Source organism: Schistocerca serialis, chromosome 6, assembly GCF_023864345.2.
Source record: "Schistocerca serialis cubense isolate TAMUIC-IGC-003099 chromosome 6, iqSchSeri2.2, whole genome shotgun sequence".
NCBI lineage: Eukaryota > Metazoa > Arthropoda > Insecta > Orthoptera > Acrididae > Schistocerca > Schistocerca serialis.
In genome coordinates, this window is record NC_064643.1 from 411,606,939 (window position 1) to 411,619,524 (window position 12,586).

General features: G+C 38.9%; 1 protein-coding gene across 1 annotated transcript in view; it reads left to right on the forward strand.

Moving 5' to 3' along the window:
* The window catches only part of LOC126484211 (U3 small nucleolar ribonucleoprotein protein MPP10), a 90,273-nt gene that overhangs the window by 55,243 nt on the left and 22,444 nt on the right, over positions 1-12,586 (forward strand). The window contains exons 8-10 of the mRNA XM_050107623.1: positions 3,152-3,260; positions 4,101-4,267; positions 4,909-5,108. Of these exons, the coding sequence (XP_049963580.1) occupies positions 3,152-3,260; positions 4,101-4,267; positions 4,909-5,067 (435 nt within the window). The 3' untranslated portion in view covers positions 5,068-5,108. The remainder of the gene's footprint in view (positions 1-3,151; positions 3,261-4,100; positions 4,268-4,908; positions 5,109-12,586) is intronic.

Consider the following 12,586-nt stretch of genomic DNA (forward strand, 5'->3'; position numbering starts at 1 on the left):
TGTCTGCTGTCAGTATAGGTGTGTCACATCCTGTAACAGTTCAGATCACTGTGTGTACACACTACACAGACGTATGCCAGTAGAAATGCCTCTCATTCTAGCTGGCCTCAAGGCAGTGGACCAATGAGATCCAGCTATTATAAGAGTAATAAATTAATGAAGTAAAGTATATGCAACTATAAGCCCACTAAGAAATGAAATAGAAGTTTGGATTTAGTCTGGTAAGAAAACTGAAAATCTTGGTGTGTAGCAAAGGACACCATTCTATCTGAAAGAATGTGCATATTACAACACCAACATAGTTTCAATATTTATGTCAAATGGAAGCACGAATGAAAATACACAAAACTTCTCATTGTTCCGAATTAAATGCACAGTTAAATCTAAGCATATGAGGTGTGATCAAAAAGTGAGAGGAATTATTGTTTTTCTCAAAGAATCTTTTTTTTCCATCAACAACTTTGTCTTCTTAAAAGTAATCTCCCTGAGATATAATACACTTGTGCAAACACTTTTTCTAGTCTTGGAATCACACTTTTCATTATGGTGTTCAGCTTCTTCAGTAGTTCTGTTTTTATCTCATCAGTGGTGGCAAAACAACATCCTTTCATGGTTCTTTTCAGCCTCGGGTATAGAAAGAAGTTGTAGGGGGCCATATCCAGCAAATATGGTGGCTGAGGCAACGTTAACAGTTTCATTTTTTTGCCAAAAAATCATGAACAAGTATTGAGATGTGAGCAGGAGCATTATTGTATTATTGTGATGTAATTTCCACTAGTGGTTTTATCACAATTCTAGTCATTTTCTTCAGATTGTTTCACGCAAATGGCGCATAACTTCAGCGTGTTATTGACCATACAACCAGAAGTCAGGAACTCGTGATGCCCTATGCTATTGTAATCAAAGAAAACAGTGAGGAGAACCTTCACGTGTGATCGAACTTGTTGAATATTTTTTGGTCTTGGCTCTCTGGGCAATTTTCATTGGGACGATTGGGATTTGTTTTCAACATCATGCCTGTATACCCATGTTTCATCATCTGTTATATCTTTCTTTAGAAGTTCTGGATCATTGACGACTTCATTCAGCAATTCAACAATTTTAGAAAGAACTTTTCTGCCACAAGTTTTATGCCCAAAATATCTGAAAAAAAAAAAAAAATTGCTTGGCATGAGCGAAAGGATATGCTGACATCATCAGCAATCTCTGATAGTGATAATGATTTGGCAATTTTTCGGAACCATTTTCTTTACTTGTTTCACATTGTCATCAGTAACTGATGTGCCAGGGCATCATCTTCAGTGTCTTCATGTGACCCTCTTTGAAACATTTATACCAGTTGTAAACTCTTGTCTTATTCATAGTAGATTCACCAAAAACTACAGCCAACATTTCAGATTCAGTGCTGCACTTTATTTCATTTTCCAAGCAAAATTTAATGCAGATCTTTTGATCCATCTTTTTCAAAAGTAAAAATTTGCAGAGCAGTCAAAAACATATGTAACCTTTTTGACTGTCAACAATAAATTAAATATTCAGAACAGCTAGAATGCAAATGTACATTAGGAACATGTGTACCAATAAGATAAAAAAATTGAAAATAGTTTGAATAAAACCTGCAAAATTAAGAAATTCCTTTTACTTTTTGTTCACAACTCATAAGTGATTCAAAGTGTAATAGAAAATGTAATAAGTGATTTTTTTTAAATTTTTTTTCATTACAATGACAGTTTGCTTTGTGTAACCTTTTTGCGATACTGTTAACGTGAATACACTGAATGTAGATGATATTGCTTTTTGGTGTAAATGGGTGTAAATAGATGCTTCTTTTTCACCCAGATGGTTCAGTTTCCATCAGAAGCAAAGCATTTCACTGCCACTAAAGAGAACTGGAGCAAGAAACTATACTAGTCTCCTCCTATGTATATTTAATGAAAAGATCATGAAGGTAAAATTATAGAGATTCGAACTTGCATGGACGCTTTCAAACTATCATTCTTCCTGTGTGAATCTTTTACGGTTGAAACAGAAAAGGGCAAAACAACACTGATACACAGAGCATCTTCCACCACACACTGTTAGGTGGGTTGTAAAGATTTATATGTAGATTCTTCTACTGTACCCTACTTTTGATCATACTGGTGATTCCATTTCAGAGTTTCAGCTTTTGGTCAGTGTGCAGTGGTAGGTTGAGAACTGTTTTAGTAAAGAGGATAGTGTCTCCAGTTGCTGATCAACACACACATTTTCACTTATGTTATTTGTGATTACAGTGAGAAAATGTATGTGTCTGTGGTTTACAATTTCAAGGGACTTCACAGAGTAGGGGTGCATTGACATAAGTTGTGAATCATGCAGAATAGTGAGGTAATTGGTCACAGACTTTTAGGATAAATGAAGGTATTGACCACAGTCATTAAGGCTCAACATTTCACTGTCACAGATTAGAAATATTGTGAAAAGCTAAATTTGGAAGAGCATGTAGATCACAGTTATCGGCAAGGAAGGCTGTGGCTCAAACTTCTTTGTAGCTCCTAGTATTTCAATCTCAGTTGTGGATAATGAAGTGGGAGGAGGCGCATAAGGATTTGAATTATGCGACACTAATGTGGAAGTTTTTTCTCAGTGTTTATGAGTGACTGTTAAAATGACACACTGCAAGGAGACTTTGACTGTAAATTGAGCATTTCATAATCCCCTTAACCATATTTGGTCCTTTTGGTGTATCATGTTTTATGCTAAAATAGTTACTTAATAGCAGTAGATAGAGTAGCAGCTAGACTGAATGCTTCTTTTTGTGATATTCAAGAAGAAGAAGAATACAAGTGTAATCGAATTCACAGTATATTTAAATAAAGGCGTTTTCAATCCATTGAACTGATTTGTCGCCGGCCGCGGTGGTCTAGCAGTTCTAGGCGCGCAGTCCGGAACCACGCGACTGTTATGGTTGCAGGTTCGAATCCTGCCTCGGGCATGGATGTGTGTGATGTCCTTAGGTTAGTTAGGTTTAAGTAGTTCTAAGTTCTAGAGGACTGATGACCACAGTTGTTAAGTCCCATAGTGCTCAGAGCCATTTGGAACTGATCTGTCGTCTGTTCCTTTGTGCATGTTTCTAAGTGTTGGTTTGATTACCTTCATTTTATTGTCATAGGTTGCTCCTGAAGTGAAAGTAGTAACAAATCTCCCAGCAGTTTCTGTTGAGGAGGTGGCACCTGCGGCTACTAGTGATGCAACTTTACTTGCACCAGAAGAAGTCAAATGTAAGTCACACAGAAAGCAAATACAAAGTGCACTTCAGGAATTAGGAGCAAATGTACTGGATTTATCTCTTTATCTCAGAAAGTGAAACACTTGGATATACAAATCAGAAATTTGCTTTACATAAACTGACTCTAATACGTCCCCCAAAATAAGAGCAGTGCCTTAATTGTAACTTATATTTCACTTTCACTAAAAAAGAATCTACTGGCACAATTTCAGTTAAGTGCAGATTTGATTTCACACACAAAAATTTCTTTCTTCCTTCATTTTCATCTCGTCCAGTAAGTCTTCCCGGACTCGGGGGTTCTGGGTGGCTGTCATATAACTTCCCTCCATTCACAAACCTTAGCAGTCATTTTCCTTCATTCCTCTTCCTTTCCCTTAAACCCTTTTTCCAAAAGGATCCACTGGCTCCAAAAGCTTGCACATTTCAATACATTTATGTGTGTTTTCTCCTGCCACCATTGTGTGAATATTATACTCTGTTGGGAGAAATTACAGATTAACTGCTGGATGCAGTTTGTATTTATTCTCATATGCTTAATTCACAATGGATTCTTGGGTGACCAACAGTAATCATTTGACAAGCAGAGAGCTGCACAAGATCTCCCTTTAGTTATGGGAGTTCTATTTTGATTCAGAAGCTTAAATTTCTTACCTGAGTGTCTGAAAGTTGGACAAACATGTTAAATCTGAAGGACATCTGAGTTTTACATATACCCTGGAATTCATATTGTTATTAATTCTATGTTTACTTTGTACTGTGATGCAAGGGTAAATGTTTTAATAAATAATTTTTGTGGTATTTTTTTATACATAACTTTTATTAAACTTTGCAGCAAAACCACGCGGAGGTGGAGACATTGCTAGCACGGCAGAGAAGACTGCCACTGACCGAAAAAGGGAACGTCGTCGTAAGAAGATGGCACAGAAGAGGCGTGCCCAGAGAATGGTGGAGAAGCAAAAGGTGTCTGGTGTACTGGTTAGAGGCAGTAACATCTCAAAGGCAAGCAAATATTATTTCACCTCTCATATGAATAACTCTTTTGAGAAATTAAACAGCAGAATTTTTAATTACTTGTGTACACATTACACATTACTGATATTTAAATCATGTCATAAATGACATTGAGAATATTTTGTATACCTATCTTGTTACTTCTCTTTTGAGAGGATTGCCTCCATAAATTGAAAGTCAGGTATGAAAGCCAGTTATATTGATGAAAATTCAATAAGCTTCACGTAGCAGCAATGAATATCATGACCACACTAAAAGCAATAGGCAAAAGTATATATTAAGTATAAGTATCTGTACCCTTAGCATTCACCAAAATTAAGTGCAGCTGGGCAATAGTAGTAGACTACAATGGGAGAAAATATTAATTTTATGGATACAATACTGAGAGAATGGTTCTCTCTCCATCTAACATTTTAAAGTGACCTTTCTTTTGTGAATGACCTCAGATGTTATTTTCCTTCATCCTTTTCTTTTCTCATGCAACAATAGGACCTCAGCCTCATATTTTTTTAAACAGTTGTGTATTGTTTGTTTTAGTTCATACGAATACTCATGTTTTGTATACTGTGTGCTAGTGAATTATGTTTACATATAAAAACTTTTCTATAATCATACCTCATTGTTTTCAGTTGGAAGATTCTGGTGCTGATCGTGGCATTAAGTCATCCACTGCATTCTTCAATCAACTACAAGATGAAGTCCGGGGCCAGGTGCAGAGGCTCAGTGCAGCAAAACGGGATGCTAGTGTTGCACACCATTCAGTTAATGCCAAGAAATTGAAACTATAAAAAACAAGTGTCCCTGGAGCTTCGTGGTTGAACTATGAAAGGTACCAATTCTGCTGTTATAGTTTCAAAAATGCTTAGGAGAGGTTTTTTTCCCATAATGGATATGTTTGTCGTATCTGATCAACCCAAAGTTAAGTAAGAAAGAAACTCGGTGAATACATTGTTAGTGCAGTAAATGTGTGTCGTTTCAAAGGATATTCAAATCATTTTGCAAATTAGGAAATATATTATTGCTTTCATGTTTCTTAAGTTCCCTGTTGTTTCAAGATTAATACATACTAAAAAACGCAGTCATAATCTAGTATATTAATCTGTCTGCTTGAGAGATTGTCTCAACATTGTGAGGAAGTAAAGCAGTGCCAGTTTTCCCACAAGCTTAACTTCATTTCTTCTCTTATTACTCTCCTTCATGTTGTGCGCACTGGTTAATTCTCTCTCTAAAGCCAATTGCTTCGGGCTGCACACATTACGTCTTTGAGAAGGACAGTTACATTTTATTAAAACACCACATGGTGCGATCTTTGTAAGTGCTGACAAAATTTTTTGGAGTTCTTTCAATAATGCCCCCATTCGTGCTTTTCCAAGCTTAGTTGCATGTTGTTGAAGCTCAAGACAGAACTGCATTAACATCTATGTTTATTTGGATTCAGGATCAGCATCAGCTTGAAAAAGGATTCAACTGCTTGTGTGTCTCCAGTGAGCTGTTGGTAGCCCAATTTTATCTGCATAATCTAGGGCCTGAGGAGTATTTGTAGTTTCTGCCCTGAAAGATGGTTCCTTAAGTTTTGTAAACAGGTTATTGTAAGGAATACAATGTCTTTCTTAAACAGGGTGTATACATGGACAAGGAAAAAAAAAAAAAAATCCATAACTTTTCCCGGGTACCCCATTTAGAAATATACTTTTTCCCGGGCAAAAATACACTTTTTCTCTGCTAAGTGATAGAAGGATGTCCGTAGATTTTTCCCTTGGAACTGTAAAACTTATCAATCCTTTGAATTGTTAAAGTTTTATACACTGGCGTAGAACTTCCCGGAAAAATGGGAACAGGGGAGAGAAGTTTTGGAACGGCCTTTGATGAAAAAAAAGGAGAGAAGTTTTGGAGAGAGAGAAGTTTTGGAAAGACCTTTGATATCAGCAATATGTATGCTGCTTATTTTCGTATTACGAAAGTGTAAATTCGAATTGCACTGAACACATCACATTAGTTTTCAGAGGTTTGAAATCGAGATTGCGATGCCCTATTGTAAGCCAATCATATCTCGTGCCAAGTGATCTCGCCAGCCAATGACAGCAGATATTCAGAGCATAGGACAACTGCTGTAGTAAGCCAATAGCACTTATGTACCACGAATACACAAAGAGGAAAAGTTAATGGTTAACATTAATATACATAGTGTAGCAACAAGAAAAGCTAAGCTTTCACATATAATATTGGTCTCTAAGATTAATAAGCTACAAGAGAAGCTAAGCTTCCATGTGTAATATTGATCTTTTCTGTGTGTTTTATACTTTAAGGTATGACACACAAATCTGTCAGTAAATTTACGATCTCTGGTCTTCTGGGCTCGAATTTCATCTATGTGGCTGGTCCTCAAGGTGTTCAGTTTTAAACGAGAGCCAAACACTCTGTGATTTAAGAAATTCATCCCACTTTCTCACACATAACATAATTCATCTTTTGTAAAAGGAAATTTCCTTTGAAAGTACCGAGCGAGGTGGCGCAGTGGTTAGCACACTGGACTCGCATTCGGGAGGACGATGGTTCAATTCCATCTCCGGCCATCCTGATTTAGGTTTTCCGTGATTTCCCTAAATCGTTTCAGGCGAATGCCGATATGGTTCCTTTGAAAGGGCACGGCCGATTTCCTTCCCAATCCTTCCCTAACCCGAGCTTGCGCTCCGTCTCTAATGACCTCGTTGTCGACGGGACGTTAAACACTAACCACCACCACCACCTTTGAAAGTAATGTATTTCAAACCACCATTCACAATACTATAGCAAGACTGTCAGAAATAGGTTTGATTTAGCAGTGCCTGAGGTACCAGAAAACGGGCATTATTGCTCCTGCACAGCTGTGATGGAGGAAGCCTGCATGTTTGTATGTATAAAGCATAAAGAGATCTTACATTACACCATAAAAGAAACAGGACATCAGAGGATACTCCAAGAGTATCGGAATTTCATAAACTATACTAAAATGCATAATTCAGCCTGAAGTGCACATTGGTTCGTCGTGATTCACAATGAAGTACGTCCCACCTGATATTAAGCTTCTCAGTGTGGTTTATGGGACATAAATTTTCTTGGAGTAGCAGTACTGTACTATCTTATGTTTGGTTCTTTATTATGACATAATGCCGTACATGGCCAGAAGATGGAAACATGCGCTTGAAATTATGCGAACAATTAGAACTAGCCAATACTGTGGAATGAAACACTTCGTTTCAAATAAATTGATTGCCTCAGGAAGAAAGATTAATGAATCCAAATTTATTTACCAAACTGACAACAATAACTTCATTATTCTGCAAAGACATTTATGCTTGACTGCTAAAAACTTGTAAATAAAATCAAATCAGAAAACTGAAACTAATAATATATTTTTGCCTTCCATAATTATTTGAATGTATTTTAATTTGTTTGATAGATCCCGGCCACAGAAATCTGTTTTGTTTTCATTTGACGTGGGAGTTGTAAATGAAGAGGAAACAGCAAAATCACTTAATGCAAACAACTACCCCCCTCCCCACTACAACTCTGCACATGAGCGAATTTGGCAGCTAGGGTGCGCAAGAAAAATTTTTCTCGTTAGCATTTGGCTGTTTGCAGCTACTGCCGGAAGCGGGAGAAGGTATTGGTCATTCGGAAGTCAACTGCACATCCGCATGAGCCTGCTGGCAACCGCTCAAATGAGCCTAATGTAAACAGTTGTGACTTCACGCTCGTAGAAAGGAAGAAAGTCTTCTTCCTAAGGCCTTTGACATATTTTTGCTGTTTGCAGATGCTTGTGCATGCGCTGTGTTTCCTTGTTGTAAATGGCGCATTTCCTTTGAAACTAAAGATTTATCCCCCCCACCCCGCCGCCCCCTCTGGTTTTTTTTTTTTTTTTTGCTGCAGTATTATTCTTTGCTAGAGAATCAGTTCTCACCCGTCAGAATTACAAAAATTTATCTGAAAACTAAAACAATGAAAAATTCCCGGTTTTTCCCTGGATTTCCCGGGTCGTATACACCCTGTTAAAGTGTCTGCCAGTTAAAACATTGGGGTTACGAATATACCACTCTTTGGTAAGAGTTAATCTTGAATCCTTTGTATACATTCCATATATTCTTTAGTTGCATCCTATTTAGCTGCCATTTAAAAGTGTCTTTTCAGTTGGTGTGTTGCAAGAATAGTTATTTGGCTTGAGGTAATTGTAATATTCATCTCTAGGAGGCAATAGAAGTTCTATATTCAAGGCATTTATTTGATGCATGCTTCAGTGTCTCATTGACTTTCCCGTTGTTACATGAGTTTCTCGTGCACTAGGAGCATTGTCGTAGGTTGTTATGTTTCATGACGTGTTGCATTATTCCTACATTGATAGGTGTGTGAAAACATAGTAGCTCTGAAATTCAGATAATTTGGCATACAAGTATCACTTATCAAACTCAGCACTCTTGGATAATGGCTCAGAACTGGGCAAACTGTCAGACAGAAATGCAGAATTTTTAGAAGATGACAATTATTAATTTGAGCTGGAGAGTGAAAAGTGTTAACGATTTTACTTTTGTACGGAGCCGCAGTTATACCACATGGTTGGTCTGTTAGCTTTTGTGCGTATAAACATGAACAAAACATTGATGAACTACAAAAAGCCAGTGATTAATATTCTGTGAACTGTGCTCTGCTTAATGCATGGATGAACTAAGATAGTGTTCGCATGTGTAGTGGATGTTTACTGCTGAAACAGTGCAAGTGAAGGATATCTGATTTGTACATTTCCAGGACTCTGCTTGTCAGATTTTTACATTTCCAGGACTCTGCTTGGGCGTGAATAAGTCTTGACATATGTTGTGTCAGTCATTGAACTGAAGTGTTTGTGATGTGCCAAGAATTGGGACATTGTATAAACGAGTATACTCCACAAATATGTCTGCTGCGTATTTCAGATTGTGCATGCTCTGGAAGTGCCATAGCATGACACCAAGGTCATGATGACAGCTGTAGAAGGCTCATCATTACCCACATATCATGTAATGGATCAGGAGACAATGTGCCTAATGCAGAATCGTCACCACACTGTCTCTGAATTCTTGCAACGGGGTGAGATGCAGCCGAAGCGGGAACTGGCTAAATCTGTGTGAATGGTACCTAGGAGCCAGAGGACCAGAGCATCTCTACAGTTGTAACACTTGATAATGGTCTAGGGCTGAAATTTAGATTGTGGTATAAAACAGTGAAATGGCAATTATATCTTTCAGAAAGTGAAAATTGTGCTGTAGCCAGTAGAGATGCAAGTGGCCATGAAAACATAGTCTACAAGTTTCAGATATGCAAGATTTTTCTTTCACTTTAACAGTGTACGTTTCTATAACAAATGGTGTGATTTAGATGTGCAACCTATTTATCTTTGCAGAAACAAGTGGAATTCAGGTACCTGTTGATGAATTATCAACAGACCAGAACTGTCTCTCATTTTTTGATCAGAGCCTATTTCTAAAAATAAAATGAAAGACAGCAGAAAATCCAGGATGGAACAATATTATGAAACAGATAGTTGCTACTCACCATAAAGGGGAGATGCTGAGTCGCAGATACGCACAACAAAAAGACTGTCACAAAAAAAGTTTTGGTCAACAAGGCCTTTGTCATAAATAAATGACTGACACACACACACACACACACACACACACACACACACACACACACACACACTCAAACACACATGACCACAGTCTGTGGCAGCTGAAGCCACACTACAGGCAGAAGCAGCAATGCATGATAGGAGAAGCGACTAGGTGGGGACATGGAGGAGGCTGGGGTGGGGAGGGGGAGGGATATTTGGGTATGGGTGGGGGACTGTTAAGTGCTGCTGGGGAGCTTGCAGGGACGAGGTGGAGAGAGGGCAGCTAGGTGCAGTCAGGAGGTTAGACAGAGGGTTGGGGAGAGAGGGGGAGGTGTAGCAGAAAAGGAGAGAAGTAAAAAGACTGGGTGCATTGGTGGAAGAGAGAGCTGTTTAGTGCTGGAATGGGAATGGGGGAGGGGCTATATGGGTGAGGACAATGACTAATGAAGGTTGAGGCCAGGATGCTTAAGGAAACTTAGGATATATTGCAGGGAGACTTCCCACCTGCGGAATTCAGAAAAGCTGGTATTGGTGGGAAGGATCCATATGGCACAGGCTGTGAAGCAGTCATTGAAATGAAGAAAGTCTCGTTGGGCGGCATGCTCAGCAACAGGGTGGACCAGTTGTGTCTTGGCCACAGTTTGTTGGTGTCCATTCATGAGGACAGATAGTTTATTGGTTGTCATACCCATATAAGCCCATCCCAGAACCTCTCCCCGAGTCCATCTCTCTCCTCACCCCTACCACTCCCTGCATTCCTACATTCTACATACTTCCTAAAGTCCGAAAGTTCCCATTCCAGCACTACACAGCCCTCTATTCCATCATGCACCCAATCTTTCTACTTCTTTTCTGCTACCCTTCCCCCTCTCTCTCCTGCCCTCTTTCTAACCTCCCGACTGCATCTAGCTGCCCTACTCTCTCTGTCCACCTTGTCCCAGCTAGCTCCCTAGCAGCACTTAACCGTCCTCCACCCCTATCCTATTATCCCTCCCCAACCCCACCCCACCGCAGCCCCATCCTTACCCCCACCCAGTTGCCTATTCCATCACGCACTGTTGCTGCTGCTCATAGCGTGGCTTCAGCTGCTGCAGACTGCGGTTGTGTGTGTGTGTGTGTGTGTGTGTGTGTGTGTGTGTGTGTGTGTGTGTGTGTGGCGGGGAGGGGGAGGGGGAGGGGGGCCGCATGTGTATTCACGCATGTGTGGGTGTCTATTTTTGACAAAGGCATTGTTGGACGAAAGCTTATTTTGTCACAGTCTTTTTGTTGTGCCTCTCTGCGACTCCTCATCTCCGCTCTATGGTGAGCAGCAACTATCAACTATCCTTCCATAATATTGTTAAAATGAAGGACAAATAGCTCCACAAGTGCTACTTTGTCTTAACTTTACTGTTGAAACATAGTCAAACGAAATTTGCTATGGAATTTGGAGCACAGTGAGAATACACAAATTTCACCAGTTCTTTGCAATTGTGTTGCATATGTGTGTTGTAATGAACTTGGAATTGTGGGACTCTGTTCTTGCATCACCATTTGTCTCTCAGCTAATGTCAAGAGACAAAATTATTGCCATATCCAGGTTGCTGTATTTGAGCAAAGCATACAGAACACTTTCCCAAATCACAACAATTTTACAGTTGAAAAACTGGAAACAAAGGGAATAAATAATATCTTCAAAATTGGTGTTGATTTTGACCTAAAAGGTAAAATAATGGGCAACAGTATATGGCCGAAGAACATTGTGATAAAACGTTTTTTATTCTGGAGGATGCCCAGTGCACCAGTACAATAAACTCCGAAGACCAAGAACATTCCAGTGAAAAACGAAATGATATCATTGAAGAAAATGCTATTTTAGTTATAGCGAGTGTAAATGTGCAGTGCCTCAGAACAAAACTTGATACATTATCACTGTTTGTTGATGAAGTGAGACTTGATCTATTATGTATATGTGAACACTGGCTAGCCCAACCACAAACAGAATACTACAGAAACATTGAATATTTATAAATGGTGACTGCATGGTGTAGAGAAACTACTATCAATGGTAATGTGGTTGTGTATGCAAATAGTAAACTCAGTGCCAATAAAATTGACTTAAGTAAATTTTGTGTAGGTCTAGACCTAGAATTAGCTGCTTTGGGACCGTCAGATGCCAACTTAATTGTTGTTTCCGTCTACCGTTCCCCAGATGGAAATTTTGAAAATTTCCTCAACCAGTTGGAAAGCTGTCTGTATCACCTAGTGCACTTAGGGACAAAAATTGCTTTATGTGGAGACTTCAACATTCATATTGGAGAAGGTAATGATAAAGAAAGAGCTTTCATGAACTTAGTAAGCAGCTATGGGCTATTCGTAGGACACTCTGTACCAACAAGAGGAGCTATTTGTCTTGACACAGTTGTGACAAACCTGAATAGTTGGGACTACAAAGTAAGTGTGGTGGACCCTATATTAGCAGATCACCATGCGGTAATCATGAAGTTATGGACAAACTCAGTAAGTACACAACAAATTCCCAGCTGGCATTCAAATTATGTATTCAGAAATAGAGTTATTACAAAGAAAAGCTTAGGTGATTTCAAAACTACGGTGTCTTCTATAGATTGGCACCAAATAATTGATGAATTGCCACCAAATTCTGCATTCAGTCACATGTTCCAGACCCTTAAAGTGAAATTTGGTGA